The following is a 26,430-nucleotide window of genomic DNA, read 5'->3' on the forward strand; positions in this document are numbered from 1 at the left end:
CCACAAACACACCCCATGCCAAAGTTATCAGGACCGGGTTACACAAATTATCAGGTGTGTGATGTGTGAGTTATCATGCTATTCACACAAAATTAATCGACATCAACCCCCCCGCCCTTCCTTCCCGGCATGAGAAAATTACCACGGTGTGATCAACTCAAGACGACTTGGTACAAAATCATTATGGAACTAGATATCATGATGATTGTATAGGTGGTGAGATGGCAAGCGCTGTCGGTATAAAGTCGGGAGGTGCTTGGCTCGATTCCCAAACCAAGCACTTTTATTTATTTTTCGCACCAAGATTTTCGAGAGAAAAAAAATAGGCGACAGTTGGGCCTCGCGTACGATTTTGTCAAGCGGGCCAATCACGGTCCGTTTAATACGGTAAGTCAACTAATGGTGCGAGATTATAGCGATGACGTCGGGAAAGTGCAACGTGAAAAGATCGCCAACACTTTTATTTATTTTTCGCACCAAGATTTTCAAGAGAAAAAAAAGTAGGCGACAGTTGGGCCTCGCGTGCGATTCTGTCAAGCGGGCCAATCACGGTCCGTTTAATACGGTAAGTCAACTAATGGTGCGAGATTATAGCGATGGGAGCGATTCTGTCAAGCGGGCCAATCACAGTCCGTTTAATACGGTAAGTCAACTAATGGTGCGAGATTATAGCGATGGGAGCTCCTAACTGGCACTTTAAGCGCCGCCGAGGTAAACCGGCGCGCACGCGCGGTGCCTAGCGGGCCGGCCCACCACGAGGAATCTGTACTATTTAACCCTTGCTGGAGATGCTCAAAAAAAAAAAAAAATTTAACCCTTGCTGGAAAAACAAACGCAAACAAAAAGTTCCGTGCACACGAGGAATCGAACCCGGCACCCATAGAGTAATACTCCGCCATGACAGCCAGTAGACCAGACATGACGTTTTGTTTGCTACCAGGAATCTGTACTATTTAACCCATTCAATACTGCAGATAACATATATATGCTGTATAGATTTTTTTAAATATAAATTCCGAAAAAGAACTCATAAACAGTGCAGATTGAAAAAAGTTCATTGATATGGAAAAAGGTTCATCCGTATACAAAAAAGTTCACAAAATTGAAAAAAGTTCATCGAATTTGAAAAAAGTTCATCAAAATTGAAAATAGTTCATCGAATTTTAAAAAGTTCATTGAATTTGAAAAAATTTCATCAAATTTAAAGAAAAAGTTCATTGAATTTGAAAAAAGTTCATTGAATTTTAAAAAAAGTTCATTGAATTTGAGAAAGTTCATCAAAATTTTAAAAAGCTCATTGATTCTGACAAAAAAGTTCATCGGATTTGCAAAAAGTTCATCGATGGTGAAAAAAGTTCACGAATTCAGAAAAGGTTCACAAAAAAAAGTTCATCAATTTGGAAAAAAGTTGATCGATTTCAAAAAAAGTTCATCACATTTTGAAAGGAGTTCATTGATTTTCAAAAAAAGTTCATCGGATTTGAAAAAAGATTCGCAAAAAATGTTCATGAACTCGAGAAAAGTTCGCGAAATTGAAAAAAGAAAAAAACAAAAGAAATTCAGCCAGAAAAACTAGAATCACGTCAGTTAATTGAAGAACAGTAAAAGATGCTATCAATCATAAAATGGACGCGGTCCTTGTTGGTTAGCGCGGTTGACGTATTGTACGGAACCTGTTTGGTGGAGGGTTCGAATCTCATTTTTGCACTATTTTTGAAACATTTTACAAAAAAGGGAAGAAAAGAGTAAGGCGGGCCGGCCCAGGTGCGAAATGTGGGTGTGCGCCCGATTGCACATCTATTCTTCTACTTATAAAAAAGCAAACATTATCTTCTCTAAGTGCATCCCACAAAATGTATACTGATACATCACCACCGCATGATTAGTCTTACTAAATTCAATCTAACGGCTAGCCTTAACCAAATCTATTCTCTGTGTGCATTAAGCAATTTACATTGACTAACCGTACTCCACCGTGAAGGAAAATATGAAAGTCCACGCCTTGTCAATTAGGAAACTATAATCATGGACACATCTTATTAAGAAACTAATCACGGGCGCATTTAATTATTAGAAAACTAATCACAAACACATTTTATTATTAGAAAACTAATCATGGGTGCATCTTATTATTAGGAAAATAATCACGTGCATCCTATTAGGAAATTAATCACGGACGCATCTAATCATTAGGAAACTAATCATAGACTTATCCTATTAGATAACTAATCAGGAACGCATCTAATTATTAGGAAACTAATTGCGAGCGCATCCTATCGTCTCCCATCAGGGAATCACGATCGTGAGTCGCCTGCCGTCACCAGCCCACCACCCACGCGAGCCACAGTGGGAGACACGCGAGAAGGAGCTGCGGCTTCCTCCGAACACACACAGGTGCCGTCGCCGCTTTCGTCTTCTGCCTTGAGGCCAGATCACTTTTCTGCTGACTGCAACGACTTCGTCCACGTCCTAGCATGCTCTCCGGGAACCACCGGCATCCGCGTCGACTTTAGCTCCGTCCACAACTCCCACGCTGACAACCACCCACCGCCGACGCCCTTCAAGTGGGAACCACGCTAGCATTTTTTTGTCTTGTTTTCACAGCTGATTCTATGCAGTCAAGACATCTCTACACTTCTCTATCTGACAATGGCTTCCTCTTTTCAACAAACCATAGAAAAGAGCAAACATTATCTTCTCTAAGTGCACCCCACAAAACCTGCACGGATACATCACCACCGCATGATTAGTCCCACTAAACTCAATCTAACGGCTAGCCTTAACCTAATCTATTCTCTGTGTGCACTTAGCAATTTACATTGACTGACCGTACTCCACTGTGAAGGAAAATATGAAAGTCCACGCATGGTCAATTAGGAAATTATAATCACGGACACATCCTATTAAAAAACTAATCACGGGCGCATCTAATTATTAGGAAACTAATCACAAACGCATTATATTTTTAGGAAACTAATTACGGGTGGATCTTATTATTAGGAAAATAATCACGCGCATCCTATTAGGAAATTAATCACGGACGCATCTAATCATTAAGAAACTAATCACGGACTCATCCTATTAGATAACTAATCATGAACGCATCTAATTATTAGGAAACTAATTGCGAGCGCATCATATCGTCTCCTATCAGGGAATCACGATCGCGAGTCGCCTGCCGTCACCAGCCCACCACCCACGCGAGCCACAGTGGGAGACACGCGAGGAGGAGCTGCGGCTTCCTCCGAACACACACAGGTGCCGTCGCCGCTTTCGTCTTCTGCCTTGAGGCCAGATCACTTTTCTACTGACTGCAACGACTTCGTCCACGTCCTGGCATGCTCTCCGGGAACCACCAGCATCCGCGTCGACTTTAGCTCCGTCCACAACTCCCACGCTGACAACCACCCACCGCCGACGCCCTTCAAGTGGGGACCGCGCTAGCATTTTTTTGTCTTATTTTCACAGCTGATCCTATGCAGTCAAGACATATCTACACTTCTCTATCTGACAATGGCTTCCTCTTTTCAACAAACCATAGAGGTCTCTTCCCACTATTGTGGTTGACACTCAATTGTAAAAATAATTCTTGACTGGAGTTTGTTGGCACTGAAACGGTTCCTTAGCTTGTCCTAAGTGACATTTTCATGTGTGATTATACTTGCATAAATCTGTGCATATGAAGAATCATGATGAGTCTTCTAAATAATTTTAAGTTTTATACATTGGGAACACTGGGTGGTCTTTTAATACAGGAGACATGTTGATTAAGGAGAAACGATATTTCAAATTATTTGTACGACTTGGCAATAAGAGATAGTGTATTATAGGGAAATTTCAAATTTATAAATAAATTGTCTTGTATTAAGTTTAGTATAATGTGTTAATCCAAATGGACGCATGTTGCACGTGCACACTTATTAGTTTAAATAGACGTGCGTTGCACGTGCACATTTACTAGTACAACAGTAACGGGCGCAGAGGGCGCCGTTTAGGAAATGCCTATAGCGATGACGTCGGGAAAGTGCAACGCGAAAAGATCGCCAACACTTTTATTTATTTTTCGCACCAAGATTTTCGAGAGAAAAAAAAGTAGGCGATAGTTGGGCCTCGCGTGCGATTCTGTCGAGCGGGCCAATCATGATCCGTTTAATACGGTAAGTCAACTAATGGTGCGAGATTATAGCGATGACGTCGGGAAAGTGCAACGCGAAAAGATCGCGAGCGCCGTTTGATGGAGAATGAAGGCAATCCACATCGTGCGGATCTGTTGCAAAAACCAGGACGGCAGGATTTTAGCTTTGTCGTTTTATTTTATCTTTCCGCTCTGTAGCAAGGAATCTGTAAGTTGGCGTTGGGTGTCTTATCTTCTTGGCCCTCACCCAAGTATTCGTTTTGTCACATCAAGTACCAAGCAAACAAATTTGTTAGAACGCTGCTACACAGACGACAAACATTGGACGATTTGCAGACGATGTAGCACAGGAAGCCGTTCACGTGAAAAGCAAAACTGAACAACACCGTTCGATCCAACATCGTCCAGCTATCGGCCAGGGTACTGTCGTCCGTATAGTAGTTTCGAATTTGTTATCACCAGCTTGAAAATCTTAATTCTGTACATATATGCACTGCTGATTTGATAATGATATATTATTGTTTATTTGCACATTTCTGGACTGGTATTTCCATTCTCATGTACCAGTCATCTTGTCATAATTTCGTTGGACTGGAGGAAAATCTCGCAAATCTTGGAACAAATAAGTAGACGAACAAAAATGCAATTGGTATGAAGTCATCTAGCGTGCGGCGAAACGTGCGTCATATGGTTCAGGGTGGCGCCCCAAGCACTAGTTCCGATCATCAAGCTTGCGGGGCATTGGCATGTAGGCGCTGTACAATAGTAGTATTTGGAAACGTTGTGCATTGATATTTCTTAAAATGCATTTACGGGTATGTGTCCACAAATTATGTACCCTTAATTGCCAGTATTAATTTTTCCCACACCCGCAAAAAAAAATTCCCGCAAAAAAATTGCCAGTATTAATTTAGCATTGATATGGTTCGTGATTTGTCGTCTCACTTCATCAGCACTATAAAAAGGCTTTGCCATCTCGTTTGTTCCTTGCAACTTAGAGCAGACAAGACCATCGACGAGACTTCCTTCTTTTTTTGACAGGCAATGGCAGTGGTTCTGCCTTTTCATATAAGAAGGAAGCAAAGGATCAAAGATCCCAGTGTCTCATACAAAGAGTGGCCGCTCAGATTCAACAAAAAAGAAAAGAAAGAAGAAAGGATGGGAGGAGGCAAACACTATCTAAAAGCCTCTCTGTACAGACTCATCTCCTCTCTAGCTAAAGCAGCAACAGTCTCGGGAGAACATCTCTTACCCTCAAAAGTTCTTCTATTTCTTTCTTTCCATAGGTTCCAGGCAATATAAACCCCCGTGGTAATCTCAGGAGCCAACTCGGGTCTCTTGTGTAGCGCCCATACCTGTCACCACCAACCTTTGATAGTGATGTTCGTTGAGCCGGCCTCTGCAGCGGCTCCGTCAGAACGATGGAAAGAGAACCAGACCTCCCGAGCATAAGGACACAGCAGGGTAATGTGCGCAGCCGTCTCAGGTTCTTGGTCACACAGCATGCATTGTGCCGAATGAGGCCATCCCCTCGCCATCAACCGATCGGAAGTCCAGTTCCGATTCTGTAACAGGAGCCATAAGTAAAATCGTACCTTGGGCTCAGCTTTAACCTTCCAAACCGCGTGCAGAGAGGGCGCATCAATGTGGCCAAAGAACTGGCAAACATATGCAGTGTAAACCTCATCCTTATTCATCTAGCTAAAGATGAAGAGTACACATACGCTGCTCCTGGCAGTCGCCTTCCTCGTGCTAGCATCAGGTATTCCTCTTATGATGACGCGTCGCTTCATCAACTAGACAAACAACCATATGCTTCAGTCTATTCATGTTTTTTTTTGGTTTTTGATTGTAGAGGCCGCGGTGAAGGCGGACATTTGTTCAGGCTCACTTTACAAGACGCCGATACCGTGTGATCTCCCAGGTTGCCTGCACATTTGCCGCGAGAATGTGAATGGGATGGGCCACGCGTGCCCTCAATGCAATTGGAATGCTAGTTGCACCGTAGATGGATTATGCGCGTGCGATGTCTGCATGCCTCCTCCTTCTGCTCCTATCCAACAATAAAGCGACCAATATATAGTACTTTATATGCTACTCCCTCCATTCGAAAATACTTGTCTTAAAAATGGTTGTATCTAGAATTAAAACAAGTCTAGATACAACCATTTCTAGAACAAGTATTTCCGAACGGAGGGAGTACTAGCTTTCTGATATATGATAGTTTGTTCTCTGTAATAAGAACGATGCCGTAATGGTAGATGAGTGTGATCTACTACTCATTGTAGAATTTTTGTTGCTCCACAGGTGATATGAGATTATATATGAAGTGAGCTATATTTTTTGCTTTGCACTGTAGAAATTTAACATGGTCCCAAACTATTTTAGCCATCTATGTTCTATGATCAGAGGGCCATATGATCTCTTATCTATGTTTTGGAAACCAGAGACCATCTATTTTTCGAATGTGATTTTGCTAAGCTATGCTGGCGTTATCTGTGCCACAATTGGTCTCCTACCACTTCAAGCATTCAGGAACAGCTTGACTCCCGCAAAGACAGCCTACATCAGCCTTTTTTCATGGATATCATTATCCTAACGTCCTGGGCTATTTGGACAACCAGGAACGACTTCATCTTCAGAGGAATTGCTCCAAATCTTTATGAGTGTAGGAGGAAATTCTCGGAGATCAAGCAAAGGGAAATCCACGCATGAGAGGGGATAACAAACATCTCAGAGATCAAGCAAAGGGAAATCATCTCAATAATATCACAAAGATCATAATAAGATGAATGGTTAAATAAGTCTCAATCCCAAGATGAGTATGAATAGAGTTATAAATCCTAATCTTATAACTTGGAATCCCTCTCTCTACGGTGATGTTGCGATGAGTGGAAATGGAGATGGGCTGAAGAAAGATCGTATCTCTAGTGGTTCTTCTTCTCCGGATCTCTTCTCCCTCTGTTCTGGATGGTGTGGCGGTGCCTCTCTGTCTCTGATGATCAACGTCCCTTCATGAAAATTGCTTGGGTTGATGAAGTGATGCTGGCCCCGCGTGGCACGACCGCTGGTACGAGCGGGATCGCTCGTAGTACCATGTGATGTCTTTTGCTCAGGATGCTTTGTTGAATTTTCGCCCAGAAGGAAAGTTGCTTCAAATGACTTCCTTTGATAGGATATTGATTGGTTTCCTTTCAAATATGTTTATTCCAGCACATCAATAGTAAATACAAGTTTTCTTCTTTCCCGAAGGATTAGCATTAGAAAGACGCGAGAAATACCGAAAACCCTGTGAAAACCATATCGAAACCCTCTTATAAAAGTGACAAAATGTTGAGCCATCATTAGCCTCGACCCGTTTGGCCCAAACACTTCGAACATGTCTTTCCCGCCTAAAACTCTGGGCCAAAACCCTGAACCCAACCCACATTAGGGAAACTCGATGTCAACACGTCATTAACCTCACGAAAGTGGTCAAATTTGCTCTTCAAAGAGGCATCTGCGAAAGAATATACTTTTAAAGCAATAGGTTGAAATCAAATGTGTTATCTCTGGCGATAAAAATACCAAATTCTTCCATGTATCGACCTCCCAACGCTTTTGGAAAAACCAAATTCAAGCTCTCCATGATCAAGGCTCAGATTCTTCTCCCATGAACACAATGCCCTCATTCTAAAATATTTCCATCACAATCTTCTAGGCATCCCGACCTCTATCTTCTAGAACTTCGACCTCCAAGCCCTTTACCCTGGCGCAGTCACGCAGCTTAGACATCTCGACCTGCCTTTCTCCATTGAGGAGATCAAAGATGCGTTCTTTCACACGAACCCAAATGCCAGCCCGGACCCTATTGGTTTTGGCCCGGCTTTCTACAAAATTTTGCCCAAATATAAAATGCTTAATCATCCCCTTCTTCAAGAATTGCCAAACTCTGCTTCTTCCATTGAACGTTTCAACTGATCTATCATGGTCTGTTGCCAAAAGAAGAAGAGGCTCAGATAGTTGATGCTTTCCGACCTATAGCCTATAGCCTTACAAAATCGCCCTATCAAAGGCATCACAAAATTGTTGATGAAATACTCAAACAATGTATACCCTTACTCATCCATGTTAACCAAATGGGCTTCATCTCTGGCACATGCATCACTGAAAACTTCATCTATGCCACATAATGAAAGACCAAGACCATGGTAACTTCCCAGCCGGTCACCCGTCCTCTCACTACTCCAGCCTGAGCACGCTTAACTTCCGGGTTCTATTCTCCCTCGTTTCCAAGTCTGCACTTGTTGTTTTCCTGGCAATAGTAAGATGTCAATCCTATTAACCCTCAAGAGTTTAGCTTGAATTTGAAGTCACATGTTTCACTGTTTGAGTTTGAAACTATTATTCTAAAAAACAATAATTATTTAGTAACACTAATATTTCTTGAATAAGTAGTTTGACCAGATTTGACCAAAATTCAAAAAATATAAAATAATTATTTAGTAACACTAATATTCTTATGCAAAAGTTATAGCCGTTTTACTTTTTCATGACACTTTTTTGCAAAACATGTCCAAATTTAAGTTTTTTTAATTTTCCTAACAAGTAGATGTAGTAATATAACTACATCTCGAAGGATTTTATTTTTTGAAGTTTTTATCATTTTCTTTTGTTTTTTTCAAAAGTGAAATGGCGATACATGGGGGGGGGGTAGAGTTTGAGACACGAACCGGGACTAAAGGGCATCACACCCTTTAGTCCCGGTTCATGTCTCGAACCGGGACTAAAGGTCTAATCTTTAGTCCCGGTTTGAGATACGAACCGGGACTAAAGGGCATCGCACCCTTTAGTCCTGGTTCGTGCCTCAAACCGGGACTAAAGGTCTCATTTGAACCGGGACTAATGCCTTTAACTGCTCGAACCGGGACTAATGCTCACATTAGTCCCGGTTCGTAATGCAACCTGGACTAATGTGTATATTGAGCTGTGACCAAAGCCCTGTTTTCTACTAGTGGTAATCAAACTTGATTTTAGGAAAGCTTTTGACTCTATTTCCTAACACACTCTCCTCCTTATCTGTGACATCGGGCTCCCTCCCGCCCCTCCCATTTTTGTTCATGAATCAAAGATATTCTCACCACCGAAAAACTTCAGTCCTCTTGACGACATTCCCGACAACTCGATTCCCTTCAAGAAAGGCCTGCGATAGGAAGACCCCCTCTCCCTATCTCTTCATCATTGTCACTGTTGTACTACAATAAATGGTTCTTAGCTTTGCCAATTTGCCTTATAATCACTTAGGACACCTAGTCTACCCTGACCTTCCACTCTTCGTTCTCTAGTATGACGGATGACACTCTGATTATGGCCTATGCCTCTTGTAATGCAACTGCTCGACTATTCATGATGCATGATGATTTTGCTATGGCCACTGGACTAAACATAAATTTCTCCAAGACAATGTTCGTCCCCTTGCATATCAACAATGACACTGCAGCTTCAATTGCTCGACACCTAGGCTATGCTATCTCCAGCTTCCCCCAAACCTACCTAGGACTACCGTGTTCACCCACCCCCAAAGTTACCAGCTTTTGCTTTGCATCCCATCACATCCAATTGCATGAGCATATTCCTAGTTGGTGTGACAAACTACTCTCTCGCACTGGTTAACTTGTTCCGATCTCTTCGGTTTTGGACTCTCTAGCAACATATTTTATTTATATTTTTGAACTACCAATTTTTATAATGCTATTAACACTATCAGAAGAGCCTTTTTGGACCAAGGAGGAATCTTGTGCAGGGTCCAAGTGCCTCATCGCATGGAGAAACGTTTGCAGACCTAAGGAATTTGGTGGTCTATCCATCAAAGATCTAGCTACACAAAACATATTGTCTTGTAATGAAGTTTGCTTTCAAATACCTAATCCACAACTTCACTCCCCTACTGCCTTGGATATCTTGGCACGACAAGTAACACCCATGCAACCAACCTCACAGTGTCTTCATCGCCTGTCTGATTGCCTCTCGGATTTGGCTCCAGCTCAGCCTAACCACACCACCAAGGTTTCAAGATCTCTAGCTCACCCATCGAGATGGACACTTGCGCCTGGCTTGAAGTGCTCCCCACGATCCTCTGGAAGATATGGGACTTCACAACAAAAGCAATTTTTGAATAAATTACGAAAGCCAGGACTTGAACTCAAGACCTTAGGCCCTGAAACCATGTTAAGCTTCATGCACTAGCCAACACAATCAAAAGTCCGAACTGATGGAAAGGGCTAGGTAATCACACATACACTTCAACACCCCCTCTCACGTGTGACACGAGAAGTCAATATGTGAATAGACTCAAAGGTATAGCTCAAGAGGCCTATACGTGGACACAAAGATGGGCATCAACAATTTTTGAATAAATTGCGAAAGCCGGGACTTGAAATTAAGACCTTAGGCTCTGATACCATGTTAAGCTTCATGCACTAGGCAACACAAGCAAAAGTATGAACTAAAGAAAGGGTTGGGTAGTCCACATATACACTTCAACATTCAACCCTACAATATATTGACTTCACAACAAATGACATTGTAGGGCGGAAAACTATAACAAGGATCATATCCAATATATTATCAAAACTTAACTTCGCTAGCGGATGCGCCACCACATTGGCTTGATGGTTAATCTTAGAAATGTGTAAGCCAGGTAGAAGCTTGGAGATACTCAATGCTTCCTTCTTAAATATTTACTCCTGACCAATAACCAATTCACATAAACCTTTCCTATGGGTCTTAAGAAATGCAAAAATCTTAGGATTCTAGATCTTGGAGGCAATAATTTGTCTCGTACAATACCTTCTTGGTTAAGCATGAGCATGCCCGAACACATGTTTCTTTGCTTATCATGAAACATATCTGTTGGTACCATACCCGACCAGTGTCGTAAACAAGATCCACCTACGCCATGGTCCAACCTTGTACATACGGTAGCTGTTGTAGCGTCATTGTAGCTACAGTCAATGAAGAAAATGCTCTCCACTCCCTAGGCCATGGCCCTGGCAACCCGGGGCCTAGCAATGCCCCTGCACCCCACCACATGTTACAATTTCACCAACTCTAGGTGCTGGACTTGTCAAAGAACAAGCTCATCTAACCTGTTCCAGACGATTTTACGTATTTTACTGGCATGTCACAAGAACAGGAAAGCATTGCATATACGTTCACCAATATATTTATCAAGTGCATACTCATATAGTTCGGGAGAATGTGGATCATATTTACCATCTGAGTATAGCAGCCAAGACAGGTCTTGACGTATCTGGTAACTCTCTTTCACAAGAAATCTCAAAAGGGCTAACGACCTTCTTGGATTGAGATACCTCAATTTATCTGGGAATAAGCTATTTGGTTATATTCCCAAAGACACTGGCAACCTGGTACTGCTGGAATCCTTGGACTTCTTTTAAAAAAACACCATATATTAATTAATTAAAAATGTTATTACAAATCATCTCTTTAGAGCGGAAAACTATAACAAGGATCCCACCCAATATATTATCAAAACTTAACTTCACTAGCGGATGCACCACCACACTGGCTTGACGGTTAATCTTAGAAATGTGTAAGCCAGGTAGAACCTTGGAGATACTCAACGCTTACTTCTTCAAATCAATGAGGTATGACCTGTCCAGGTTCTCATTTGCAAGAAAAGACACCACAAAAGTACAATCAGTTTGCAAAATAATATGATTGTTAAGAGATATACCGATATAGAGGCCTGCGAGGCACACTCGAAATTCTGCTTCATCCAGACTAGTCCAACACCCAATAAACTCCCAAGATGAAATGATGAATTCACCAGAGGAATTCCTAGCAACCAACCCCACACTCACGGCGCTAATACTATCCACAAAACTTCATTTTAATACATGCATCAGGGGGAGGTTGCCACACCACCTGAGTTATCAACGCAGTGGGGACAAGCCTCAATTCAGCATCCACACCCCTTACCCTTATTATCAGGAACAACCTCAACATTGGACTAGCAAGAGGAAAAGAACGCCCAATAATTATCGATAAAGATAGCTGAGCCTGAAACAGATTCCTCCCTCTTCCCAAAATCAAATCATTCCTTAGATGCCAAACTGTCCTGGATAGGAATATAATTTGCTCACCAAGCGGCACGCTAAACTGATCTAGCAAGATAAGCAACCAATTTGGCCCTGAAAACTTGGAGTATTCTTGCCCCGGAATATTCTGCACATACCTCAAAGCCATACGCAAAGGCCGAGCCTTAGGACAGTTTATACGAGCATGAAAGGTATTTTCAAATAAAGCACATACCTGAAGTAACTTGATGATGCGGAACTCTATTAACCTGAACCCCAAGGTTATTTGACATGACACAGTAGGATAAAAATTCTGATCTTCTGAAGAACCTTGGCTTTTCAAATAATACCCCACATTCTCCTTTCCCCATTCAGGACATCACTATATTGCCCTATAGAATCCTGGAGGCTTGAAGCAAGATTGTACACACTTTCAACTACGAACAAAATGATTCTTCTCATAGTGCCACACAAGAAAGTCTCCAACTCCCGAAGGAAGAAAACACAAATTTAAAATAGTCTCTGCATCATGGGGTTGAAAAAGATGTGTAGCCAAATTCTCATCCCAACTCCTCAACCCACTCATGAATAAATCAGACACCCACTTGAGAGTTGAGACTTGTTCTATTCCTTCTACCCATCATTTGTAGGCCAGAGTTCCCTGGAATCTAATTATTTGTCCAATTATACTTGATCCATCAACCACCCTACAAAGAATTCCTTTTTAAGAATATTAAGGCCATGCATAATGCCTTGCCAAGTCGCTGACACCGATTGGGGAAAAACAGTATCAAGTAGGAATCCTCGGACCTTTCTGAGAACCAACTACGGGAGAAACTTCCTCTAAGCTTTGCGGATTTGAAGAGCATAAGTTATCTGAACCCTCGAGCAACAATCTATCAGGGAGAGGATACATATAGGGAAACAGCGGCAGACGCTTGATAACCCGTCGATATACAAGAATAATCCTAGGCTTTGTGGACTCTTCTGGAAGAGTGTGTAAACTCGTCGACACCAATGTGGAACGAAGTGAGTCAGGCTGAGGCATTGTGGTTGTATTACTTTGTGGCCACTGAGTTCCTTTTCGGGTTCTGGCTGTACTGGGACATCTTTTTGTTTCACAACGAGGGATTGAGGTGAGTATGTGGACAACATGTAAGCCAAGGTAACCAATAAGAAATATAGCTATATCTCGTGTTTCCAAGCAAACGGCTCTGAATGATGAAGTGTGTCGCGTGGTGCTGAAGCAAAGGTATATTCTGTAATATTCTCCTTTTTTGGGGGGTTGTAAAAGAACTACAGTGGAGTTTTGCTTCGCTACACCATCCCATAAAAGTATACACGAATCTTAAAGTTACTTAAAAATGCTATCGCCATATTAGCCCGTACATAAAATGTATTGAATAGATTGATTTGGATGCAAAAAGCAAAGTGTTCTTTTGATCCTGAGCTCACGTGCTCCTTGATGAACAGTAAAATCCAAAAAATAGTATAAAATTTCTAATATTTTTGCGATAAACATTGATGAATGATTTGACTACCAGCAAATTTTTGTGCTGAAATTACATTCTTGAAGGTTTGGACCAAAAAAACCAAATCGATGCTCTAAAATGCTTACAACAATAGTCTTTTCGGAGCATCAATTTTTTTGCCCGGACCTCCAAGAATGTCATTTGATCACAAAATTTTCCAGGCAGTTAAAACATTCATCAATGTTTACCACAAAAAACAGTTTTCTTTTTCTTTTTACTATTTTTGTTCCGACTTTTCAAATTATCTGGGAGCATGTGAGCTCGGGTTTAATTTAAATACTCCTTTTTTATTTGAAGGTGTAATCTCTGATCTTGGCCTTTAATCTGCACTGAAATCTATAAACTTTTCTAGGGAGATTGTACCGAAGCAGAGTTCATTTTCTGCACATTTTCTGGGCTGGTATTTCCCTTATCATGCACCGGTTATCTCATCATAGTTTCATTGGACCGGAGAGAAAATCTCGCAAGTCTCGGACAAAATAAGGAGTAGACCAAATTTTTTACTCCCTCCGTTCCTAAATAATCTTGCAAGTCTTGTCAAAATAAGGAGGAGACCAAATTTTTACTCCCTCTGTCCCAAAATAAAAAATAAAAGTCTCAACTTTGTACTAACTTTAGTATAAGTTATACTAAGAGCATCTCCAGCCGCGGCCCCAACAGGCCCTCCCTAGACGTTTTTGCCGCACCGGCGCCAAAAATTCGGCTCAGTCCTGCCCCAGGAATCCGTTTTTCGCCGGATTGGGCCGAAATCGGCGCCGGCGGCCCGAGGCTGAACCCGGCGCGCTAGGGGGCGCTCGGGGGCGCCGGGACGAGGGGTTTTGGCGTGAAAACTCGGCGGGCCCGCCGAGTCAGCGGCACGCGCCTCATCCTCCCCAGAACGCCTCGGTTTTCCGCGGGGAATCAATGGCAAGGCTGCCGCCGGTCAGCCTTGCCATTGATTCCTTACTGGCGACGCACGGGCGAGCAGGCGCGGCGACGCCTCCACTTCTGTCACGCGTTCACACGGTCTGGGGCTATATAAATAGAGGCTTCCCTCGCTGCTGGCCACAGCAGCCGCCGTCCCTCCCTTCCACCCCCGAGCCCAAACCAGCCGCCGTCCCTCCCTTCCGCCGCCGAGCTCTGCCGCTCTCCCCTTCCTTCCCCTTCCCCTTCTCTCTCCATGGCCGAACGCTTCCCCGACGACGCTGCGGCGGCCAGCGGCTTCGGCTGCCGCACGCTCCAGGAGTGCGAGTCGTGGCCTCTTCGAGGCGAACATCTCGGCGCCGCCGGACATGTGCGCCGGACCGACGGGGTGGAAGCTTAGCAACGATGGCGTCCCCATCCCCCCTGTGCCCGACGTCGACGCGCGCCCCGACCTCTTCGCCGCCGAGGTCGACCGCGTGCGGGCGTCTCTGTCGGAGGAGCAGTGCCCCCCCAGTACGCTGCTGACAACCACGCGGCCTGGACGGACTATTTCCATCGGCGGCAGGCGCAGAGGCTGGCGTCCACAAACTGGGAGACGGTGGTCGGCGGCACGAAGAACGGCGACGGCCGCCGCGTCTAGTGGGGGGTCCCCGCCCGCACCTTGCACGAGGTGATCGCACACCTCGAGGGCGGCAACAACCCGCCGCGGTGGCCGTGCCGGCCCCTCGCCGGAGCGCCGGGCCGTGGGTGCCCAGGAGGTTCGCCACCTCCTCCTCCTCCCGCTCCTCCTGCCACTCTTCCGGCTCGCCGGCACTCTTTGGCGTCAAGGCAGAGCCCGCCGCGGAGACGCCGCTCGGCCGGCGCACCCGCAGCGCCGACATCGTCATCAACGAGGGCGGCCGGTGTGCCACCTCCTCGGCTCCTCCGCATTTCGTCAAGCCGAAGACGGAGCCGGGGCTCGCCGCCGTCAAGCCGGAGCTGGGGCTCCCCGTCGTGAAGACGGAGCCCGTCAAGGAGGAGGCGCTCGACGACGAAGCAGCCCTCAAATGGGCGCGCGACGACTGGGTGCAGACGGAGAGGGAGCGCCAGCGCGCCGCCTTCGCGCGGTTCGAAGCTCGTTGCCGTGGCCGGGACGAGGGAGGCATCGTCGTCCTCGACGACAGCGAGGACGACGACGCGCCGCCACCGCCTGTCCGCCATGAAGACGCCGGGCAGGGGTCCAGCAGGGGCGACCGCGCCGTCAAGAAGGAGAAGGCCGCCGCCGCCGACGAGGACGGCGACGACATCGGCGACTTCGCCGCGCTGATCAAGTTCTTCGCCCCGTAGATTAGTTTTTTTAAATAATTTATGTAAAACACTGAACATGTTGAATATGAATATCAAGTTTGCCGAATTTTAGCCAAACTTTGCCGAACTTCGCCGAATTTAGTTTTTTTAATAAAAAAAACGCGTCCGGGGCGACCTTGGGGCGAGCGGCTGGGAACCCGCTTGCCCCCGCGCCGATTTTAGCGCCGGCTCACCCCCAGGAGGCGCGTAAAATCGCCGCCTAGGGGGCCAACGGCTGGAGATGCTTTAGAGGGTGCTTGGATCCAAGGTACTTATTTTAGTCTGACTAAAAATAGTTTCTTTAAAAGGCTAAAGTTCCAAACATCCCTGACTAAAGAGGGGCTAAAACTAGTCTTAAGACTAAATTTTTTTAGTCAGGGGTACCCCTACTAAAATATGGATTAGTCTCTCTCTCTGCTTATTTAATTCCCTCCTTTAACACAGTCGAGTTTTGAATTGAAGGGTTTGGAGAATAATAAATGCTCATTAACTTGATTTTAGTCTCTTTAGTATTTGGATCCAACCATGGCTGAGGCTAGCAAGTTTTAGTCCCACAACTTTTAATCATGAGACTAAAACGTATCCAAACACCCTCTTAAGGTTGACACACTTATTTTGAGACGGAGGAAGTATAAGTCTTCTTTTAGAGATTACACTATAGAACTACATTCGGATTCGGATGTATATAGAGGTCTTTTAGAGTATATGTTCACTCATATTGCTTCACTATATTTGAAAACGGACGTAGTACTAATGATACGAGGCGTATAGGGAGAATTAATTAACGTTCTTTAGAATGCATTAGTGTCCAGAAATTAATTTCGTTAATCCCTATTAATTCAGCATTGAAACGGTTCCTGGTTTATCATTTCAGTATCACTATAAAAAGGCTTTTGCCATCTCGTCTGTTCCTCGCAACTCAGATCGAGCCAGACAAACCAAGTCTTTCTCCTAAAGATGAAGACTGCACACACGCTGCTCCTGGCAGTCGCCTTCCTCGTGCTGGCATCAGGTATTCCTCTTACGATGATGCATCTCATCGCTTCATCGACTCGACAAACAATCATACGCTTTACATTATTCACGGTATTGTGGTTTTTTCTGTTCTTCTGCAGAGGCTGCAGTGAAGGCGGACAATTGTGCAGCGTCACTTCACAAGACGCCGCTACCGTGTGATCAGGTAGGTTGCCTGCACATTTGCCGCGAGCATGTGAATGGGGAAGGGCACGCGTGCCCTCAATGCAATTGGAGTGCTAGTTGCAACTATAATGGACTATGCCGGTGTGATGTCTGCCTCCCTCCTCCTTCTGCCCCTATCCAACACCAACAGAGTGACTGATATGTACATCTTTCTAACATAGGAATAGGATGGTTAATCAGCTCTCTGTAATAAGAACGTGTATCGGGGGTGATCTACTCATTGTAGAATGCACCCGAATTTGATATCGCTTCACCAGTTTTTTTTAAATGGAAAGGCTTCATCGCGTTTTCTATTCATCAGGCAAAACACTTATATCGTTTGATAAGACAGCTACAAGAAAATTAGGAGAATCCTCTTGTCATATAAGAGGGGCTAAGCTCCGACTTACTCCATCTGTGAACTAAAATAAGATCTTTAAATCACTATACTACAGCTTAGTTTAATGACCTAAAAGATCTTATATTAGTTTACATGGGGAGTACTTGCTAAAACATTCACTGGAGCGAGCTGAAGGCGCGCTGCCATTATCGTGCCTCCCTCATCAGAGCGGGGCAAACCTTGTTGTAGTAGACAGTAAAAAAGTCGTCGTGCTAAGACCTCATTGGACAAGCGGACTAGAGCAGCAACCACCGTCGATGAAGAGATGCGTAGATCGGAGGGTCCAACCTGTAGACACACAAACAAAGATGACAAATCTCCACACGCTCTCCGATTACGCTAGAAGCACCACCCGAATTGGGGCTAGAAGCACCACCAGAGTGGAGCTAGGTGGGAGGAACCTTATTTCATATTGGCTTCACCAGTTATCTGATCTATATACCTACTAATAAAGGGATTAGTGTTTCTGCCCTTCCGTCATCAGATTGCCCCCAGAGTTGTCAATAATTACCCTCATGCAACCGATAAGTGGAAAAACAATTATTATTTTTATAAGTCGATGCATCAGCCATCGCCTTTGGTTAATAAGGACGAATCCCCAACACATCGCAAGCACACATGCAACCAACTGGCTAGAGAAAATTCAGCGAGAAATGGGACAAAGAGGGAGAAGCATACGTTCTCCGATGATTCTAGAAGCACCACCAGAATGGGGGCTAGAAGCCCCACCAGAGTGGGGCTAGGTGGGGAGAACCTTATTTCATATTGGCTTCACCAGTTATCTGATCTATATACCTACTAATAAAGGGATTAGTGTTTCTGCCCTTACGTCATTAGATTGCCCCAGAGTTGTCAATAATTACCCTCATGCAACCGATAAGTGGAAAAACAATTCTTTTTTTACAAGTCAATGCATCGGCCATCGCCTTTGGTTAATAAGGACGGATCCCCCAACACATCGTAAGCACACATGCAACCCACTAGCTAGAGAAAATTCAGAGAGAAATGGGACAAAGAGGGAGAAGCATACACTCTCCGATGATGCTAGAAGCACCACCAGAATGAGGGCTAGGCGGCGAGAACCTTATTTCATATTGGCTTCACCAGTTATATGATCTATATACCCACTAATAAAGGGATTAGTGTTTCGCCCCTTCCACCATCAGATTGCCCTCAAAGTTGTCAATAATTACCCTCATGCAATCGATAAGTGGAAAAATGGTTCTTTTTTTATAAGTCACTGCATCAGCCGTTGCCTTTGGTTAATAAGGACGGATCCCCTAACACATTGCAAGCACACATGCAACCCACTGGCTAGAGAAAATTCAGATATAAATGGGAGAAAGATGGAGAAGCATACTGTCGGTGTCAAAATTGGCGGATCTCGGGTAGGGGGTACTGAACTGTGCGTCTAAGGCAGATGGTAACAGGAGGCAGGGGACACGATGTTTACCCAGGTTTGGGCCCTCTTGATGGAGGTAATACCCTACGCCCTGCTTGATTGTTCTTGATAATATGAGTATTACAAGAGTTGATCTACCACGAGATCGTAGAGGCTAAACCCTAGAAGCTAGCCTATGGTATGATTGTCTGTTGTCCTACGGACTAAACCCTCTAGTTTATATAGACACCAGAGGGGGCTAGGGTTACACAAGGTCGGTTACAAGGGAGGAGATATACATATCCGTATTGCCTAGCTTGCCTTCCACGCCAAGTAGAGTCCCATCCGGACACGGGACGAAGTCTTCAATCTTGTATCTTCATAGTCCAACAGTCCGGCCAAAGGATGAGTCCGGAGACCCCCTAATCTAGGACTCCCTCAGTAGCCCCTGAACTAGGCTTCAATGATGATGAGTCCGACGCGCAGTATTGTCTTCGGCATTGCAAGGCGGGTTCCTCCTCCGAATACTCCATGGAAGAGTTTGAACACACGGATAGTGTCCGGTCCTGCAAAACAAGTTCCACATACCACCATAGAGAGAATAATATTTCCACCAATCTAATCCGCTGACACGTTTTGACATCATGACATCACGCCATGGCCCGGTCATTATTCGAACCGTTTTTCTCAACCAGCACCGCACATATCGCGAGGCGGTTTTCTTGACACGTCTTGTCAAAGCAGAGATCGTGTTCCCCTTATAACAGGATTCTCATCAATACGGACGTGGGTAACCCAACCGCGCCATCAATTATGACGCCTGGGGAATAAGCGGTTTTACCAGGCAAGTGGGGAGACACATCGCCTCTTCCGCCCTTATAAAGGGACAAGGATTTACTCTTTTCACCCACGCATTCTTCCTCCTTGCTTACCCATTCCCGCACACTCGAGCTCTAGCGCCCAAGCTCGCGTTCTTCTTCTCAAACCACTCCAAGCATGTCTGGAGCAGGAGGCAAGTGGATGGTCTCCTCCGTCACGGAGGAGAATATCAAAAAGTTACGGGAAGTCGGATATCTGGCCGCGGACATTACTCACCGGCTGCCAGATGCAGGGCAGATCATCCCTACACCCGAACCCCATGAGAGGGTAGTTTTTCTTACCACTTTGTCTACGGACTAGGATTTCCCCTCCACCCGTTCGTCCGCGGGCTCATGTTCTAGTACGGGCTGGATTTTCATGATCTGACCCCCAATTTCATCCTCAACATCTCGGCGTTTATCGTTGTGTGCGAGGCCTTCCTCCGCATCAAGCCCCATTTCGGCCAGTGGCTGAGACTTCTAATGTCAAACCAAAGGTGGTGGTCGGCCAGCAGGCAGAGTGCGGAGACGCCATGGTGGGCAAGATGCCTAACATCACCTGGCTCGAAGGCTCCTACGTGGAGACCATAAAGGGGTGGCAATCGGGGTGGTTCTACATCACCGAGCCGCGCGACTCCAACTGGGTGGCGGCCACCAAATTTCGACCCGGAGTCCCCAAGCGGCTCACCTCCTGGAAAGAGAAGGGCATGTCCTGGGGTTCTTCGTAGAGCTGGCCGGACTCCAGACCTGCATCCAGAACATGACGAACAAGAAAATCAAGCTTGTCAACGTGGTCTAGGTTATGCTCTTCCGCCGTATCCTTCCGTGTCAACGACGGGCATTTGATTTGTGGGAGTTCGACTCGGCCAAGAACCAGACGCTGCGAGAGCTCTATGACACGACGCACGAGGACGTCTGGAGGGTGCTGTTCAAGAGCGCCGAGATTCCTCCCTCCCTCACCGAGGACCGCGGACTCAGCGCAAAGCGCCGCGCCAATCCGGTAGGCTTTTATATCCCTTAGGGTATTTATTTGCCCCGGTTTAGTTATGTGTAGGATCTAAGTTTCCATGTCATTAACAGGACTGGATAAAGACGGCGGAGCAGCTTGATTGCCCAGCCCCTCTGCCCGAAGATCCTGCAGACGCTCTTCTAAGGAAGATGTTGACTCTGTCACCTTACAAGGTGTCGGCAAAGAAGGCCAAGAAGAAGGCCGCGGGGACCCGAAAGGGTCTCCGGCGCAAGGTTGTATCGCACTCATTGTCCGTTGACTCCGACGCGCACTCCTCCCACGAAAACAAGGAGGAGGAGGAGAAAAATTCTCCCCCCAGCCGGGGGAGACAAGCAAAGGAAGGCCGACCCATCCGGGGAGGCCGAAGGGTCCAAGAAGGGAAGGACCCTCCTCCGGACTGCGCCACGACGGCCGCCGACAGCGGCGACGAGTGGCTACCCATGGTCAAGCCCCTGGGGAAGTCATAAGTGTCCGGACACCATAGTACTTCATGGTATGTTTTATTGCACTACCTCTCCTCATGCCGAACATGATTGTGCAGTCCGTCCCGAGCTCATCTCGACGTATCCTCGTCGAGCGGCTCTTTGGACTCGTCGGATATGAACAGTGGTTCTCTCCCGACCGCTTCCACCCCTCGCCCTACGGACAACGCCGAGGTGTTGTCTCAAAAGGCACCAAGCCAAGGGGAGGTGGTCCTGGGGGCGCCTTGAGGCTACTTCCCGGACCCTGGGTACCAAGGGAGCGAGGCTCCTACGGGCTCCGAGTTCGGCCCCCAGCCGAACACTGCGCCGGAACCTTCGATGGTTCCGGACTCCGGCAGGCAGTCCCCCGTTAAGGGGGCCAACCATCCGTGCCGGTGTCCTCTGTCCATCCAGAGGCACCGGACAACTTGCTGGAAGCGCTTCGCAGTGCTTCCATCGACGAAGAGCACCACACTATCATGAGTGCGGTGGTCGAGAAGGTTCAGTCTACCAAAAACGGGCTGACCGAAGCTTGCGCCAGCCTCCTAACAGACTTTGAGGTAAGTAATCAAAATATACATATATAAGAAAATATTACCGCATAGATAGTAGCCCCTGATGCTCTGTTCGGCGTTCAAAAAGAAAAGCCGAATAGAGGATCAAATGATGACTCAGGAGTCTAATCAGAATGTATCTATGTGTATGTGCAGGCTTCACTGCTGGCCGCTGCCGCACGTACTACGGAGGTCTCTGCACTGAAGCAGGACCTGGAGAGGTCCGAGACTGAGCTCGGCCTTACCAAGAGGCAGCTCGAGGAGAACAAAGGTAAGTAATACCTTTGTCTATATATTTAAAAAGAAGTTCGGGTGTAAAGTAATAGGATCATCATGGGTTTGCCAGGGGCCATGACCAAAGTGGCGACCCTGAGGAAGGCATTGTCCGATGCCGAAGACAAAGCGGCCAAGGATCGCATTGAACGACAGAAGCAAGAAGCCCGGGTAGGCGAGGTGCAGCAAGAGCTCGAGGCTCTCGCCAAAAAGCACGAGTCTTGGAGCTTGACTCTAAGACGCGAGAGTCCGAGCTCGCGCAGGCGCTTGAAAGCGTCCGGAGCGCCAAGGCCGAAGCCCACAAGGCCCTCCAGGAGATTAACGCGGTGAAGAAGATAGCAGCGGGTAAGGCATTCGTTATGCAAAGCAAGAACGCGAAGGATACTTTCCTTTTTCTTACCCGAGTTCGGAGCTCTCCAGGAGCGTTTGCAGATCTTCCCCGCAGTGTACTGGATGCCGCGGAGTTTTACTGAGCTGAGGAGGGGAGCTCGACGGAGAAGTTATTCTGGTCTCAGTATACTGGGACCGAACACCCGGTGCCCTTGAGCGACCAGCTGAAGCAGTTGGTCGAGCTTCACAAGGCGGCCGAACAGGCCATGAGGGGCCTTATAGTCCGGATGTGGCTTGGCGAGCCCCTGTACGGCAGCTACTTCGGTCTGGTGAGGCGGCTTGTGGAAGCCTGCCCACGGCTTGAAGTCATAAAGCGGTCCGTCTGCATCGAGGGTGCACGCAGGGCTTTTACCCGGGCGAAGGTGCACCGGGCGAAGCTGGACGCCGTGAAGCTGGTGAAGGAGGGGCCGCCGGAGGGCAAGGAGCATTGCTGCCCCGAGAATTATTATGAGAGTGTCCTGAAGGGTTCCCGCCTAGTGGCGGATGAGTGTGCCAAGTATGTAATTTTTGAATGAACATGCTCATGTGATCCTGTAATATGAAACGAGTTCATATGCGCCATGCAACGCTTTCTTAATTTAAAATATTACCTTCTATGTGGCCGTTTATAAAATCTGAGAGTTGGCCAGTCATTGGGTTCTGCCCCCATGTAACTAGTACTGGGGTGTTCGAGATAAAATGGAGCACTCTTTACCCCAATTTTGGGTCCTTCAAGGGAGGTGTTCAGTGCAATGAACCAGGCAATCGGACTATAATGCTTTATCACTCTCACTTAGCCATAGAAGTCTATATTTTTATATTTTGGCGAAGCCCCTGGTATTCGGAGGGCCGAATTTGGGGCGCTATACATGCCTAAGCCGGACAAGTCTGACTCCTCGCCCGAAGCGGAAAAAGTCTTTAAGGACTTGAGACCTCTCGAACAGCGACCAGTCTCTCGCCTTATCATGACAGTCAGTTTTCGGCTTTCTCTACTGAGGTGCTCGTCCGAAAGAACCGGGACACAATCGCAGTAGTTCTCCCACCGCTACGTTACACTACTAGGGAAAAGCCTAGCAGTAGCACTGGTTTTTGGCCTATCAGTAGCGTGGGTAAGCGCGCTACTGATAAGGCGCTACAGCTAATGCTTAGCAGTAGCGCCTACTGGCACTCGCTACTGCTATATCTACTTAGTAGTAGCGCTTTCCAAGTCAATCGCTACTGCTAATTATTAGTAGCGCTTTCGAAAACAACCGCTACTACTATTATTCCCTATTCCATTTCTTTTGAATTTTAGGTCGTATTCATATACATGTATACAATTTTTCATACATTAGCAATTTAGAGATTGTTTTTACATCGTAATGAGTTATTAAATCACTAGGTGAAAGAACCTTGGATTAGTTTCAAGTGCATGGATCCAAAGTAACCAATGGTCACTTTGGATCCATCCATTTGAAACTAATCGGCGGTTCTTTCACCCAATGACATAATAACTTCTCATCATCATCATAATATCATTAACAACTTATCATCATAATATATCATTGTCATATAACTGTTGGAAATATGCCCTAGAGGCAATAATAAATTGGTTATTATTATATTTCCTTGTTCATGATAATCGTTTATTGTCCATGCTAGAATTGTATTGATAGGAAACTCAGATACATGTGTGGATACATAGACAACACCATGTCCCTAGTAAGCCTCTAGTTGACTAGCTCGTTGATCAATAGATGGTTACGGTTTCCTGACCATGGACATTGGATGTCATTGATAACGGGATCACATCATTAGGAGAATGATGTGATGGACAAGACCCAATCCTAAGCCTAGCACAAAGATCATGTAGTTCGTATGCTAAAGATTTTCTAATGTCAAGTATCATTTCCTTAGACCATGAGATTGTGCAACTCCCGGATACCGTAGGAGTGCTTTGGGTGTGCCAAACGTCACAACGTAACTGGGTGGCTATAAAGGTACACTACAGGTATCTCCGAAAGTGTCTGTTGGGTTGGCGCGAATCGAGACTGGGATTTGTCACTCCGTGTAAACGGAGAGGTATCTCTGGGCCCACTCGGTAGGACATCATCATAATGTGCACAATGTGATCAAGGAGTTGATCACGGGATGATGTGTTACGGAACGAGTAAAAAGACTTGCTGGTAACGAGATTGAACAAGGTATCGGGATACCGACGATCGAATCTCGGGCAAGTATCGTACCGATAGACAAAGGGAATTGTATACGGGATTGATTAAGTCCTTGACATCGTGGTTCATCCAATGAGATCATCGTGGAGCATGTGGGAGCCAACATGGGTATCCAGATCCCGCTGTTGGTTATTGACCGGAGAACGTCTTGGTCATGTCTGCATGGTTCCCGAACCCGTAGGGTCTACACACTTAAGGTTCGATGGCGCTAGGGTTATAAAGGAAGTTTGTATGTGGTTACCGAATGTTTTTAGGAGTCCTGGATGAGATCCCGGACATCACGAGGAGTTCCGGAATGGTCCAGAGGTAAAGATTTATATATAGGAAGTCTTGTTTCGGTCACCGGAAAAGTTTCAGGTTTTATCGGTAACGTACCGGGACCACCGGGAGGGTCCCGGGGGTCCACCAAGTGGGGCCACAAGCCCCGGAGGGATGCATGGGCCAAGTGTGGGAGGGGACCAGCCCCAGGTGGGCTGGTGCGCCCCCCACCAAGGCCCAAGGCGCAAGGGAGTGGGAAGGGGGGCAAACCCTAGGGCAGATGGGCCCTAAGGCCCACCCTTGTGCGCCTTCCCCTCTCCCCTCCCCTTGGCCGCCCCTAGATGGGATCTAGGGGGCTGCCGCCACCCCTAGGGAGGGAACCCTAGGTGGGGGCGCAGCCCCTCTCCTTCCCCTATATATACTTGAGGTTTGGGCTGCCCACAACACACGAGTTCCTCTCCTTCTTGGCGCAGCCCTACCCCTCTCTTTCTCCTCATATCTCGCGGTGCTAGGCGAAGCCCTGCTGGATCACCACGCTCCTCCACCACCACCATGCCGTTGTGCTGCTGCTGGATGGAGTCTTCCTCAACCTCTCCCTCTCTCCTTGCTGGATCAAGGCATGGGAGACGTCACCGGGCTGTACGTGTGTTGAACACGGAGGTGCCGTCCGTTCGGCACTAGGATCTTCGGTGATTTGGATCACGATGAGTACGACTCCTTCAACCTTGTTCTCTTGAATGCTTCCGCTTAGCGATCTACAAGGGTATGTAGATGCACTCTCCTTCCCCTCATTGCTGGTCTCTCCATAGATAGATCTTGGTGACACGTAGGAAAATTTTGAATTTCTGCTACGTTCCCCAACAGTGGCATCATGAGCTAGGTCTATTGTGTAGATTCTATGCATGAGTAGAACACAAAGTAGTTGTGGGCATTGATTTTGTTCAATATGCTTACCGTTACTAGTCCAATCTTGTTTCGACGGTATTGTGGGATGAAGCGGCCCGGACCGACCTTACACGTACTCTTACGTGAGACTGGTTCCACCGACTGACATGCACTAGTTGCATAAGGTGGCTAGCAGGTGTCTGTCTCTCCCACTTTAGTCAGAACGGATTCGATGAAAAGGGTCCTTATGAAGGGTAAATAGCAATTGGCATATCACGTTGTGGTTTTGCGTAGGTAAGAAACGTTCTTGCTAGAAACCCATAGCAGCCACGTAAAACATGCAAACAACAATTAGAGGACGTCTAACTTGTTTTTGCAGGGTATGCTATGTGATGTGATATGGCCAAAGGATGTGATGAATGATATATGTGATGTATGAGATGATCATGTTCTTGTAATAGGAATCACGACTTGCATGTCGATGAGTATGACAACCGGCAGGAGCCATAGGAGTTGTCTTAATTTATTTATGACCTGCGTGTCAACATAAACGTCATGTAATTACTTTACTTTATTGCTAACCGTTAGCTGTAGTAGTAGAAGTAATAGTTGGC

At 46.1% G+C, this 26,430-nt stretch overlaps 1 protein-coding gene across 1 annotated transcript; it reads left to right on the forward strand.

Moving 5' to 3' along the window:
- The first annotated feature begins 16,934 nt into the window (after positions 1–16,934).
- Positions 16,935–17,316, forward strand: LOC123058985 (uncharacterized). Its single transcript, XM_044481651.1, has 2 exons — positions 16,935–16,989; positions 17,093–17,316. Exons 1-2 carry the CDS (start codon positions 16,935–16,937, stop codon positions 17,314–17,316), a joined length of 279 nt encoding a protein of 92 aa, XP_044337586.1.
- The last annotated feature ends 9,114 nt before the right edge of the window (positions 17,317–26,430 follow it).

Source organism: Triticum aestivum, chromosome 3A (assembly GCF_018294505.1).
Source record: "Triticum aestivum cultivar Chinese Spring chromosome 3A, IWGSC CS RefSeq v2.1, whole genome shotgun sequence".
NCBI lineage: Eukaryota > Viridiplantae > Streptophyta > Magnoliopsida > Poales > Poaceae > Triticum > Triticum aestivum.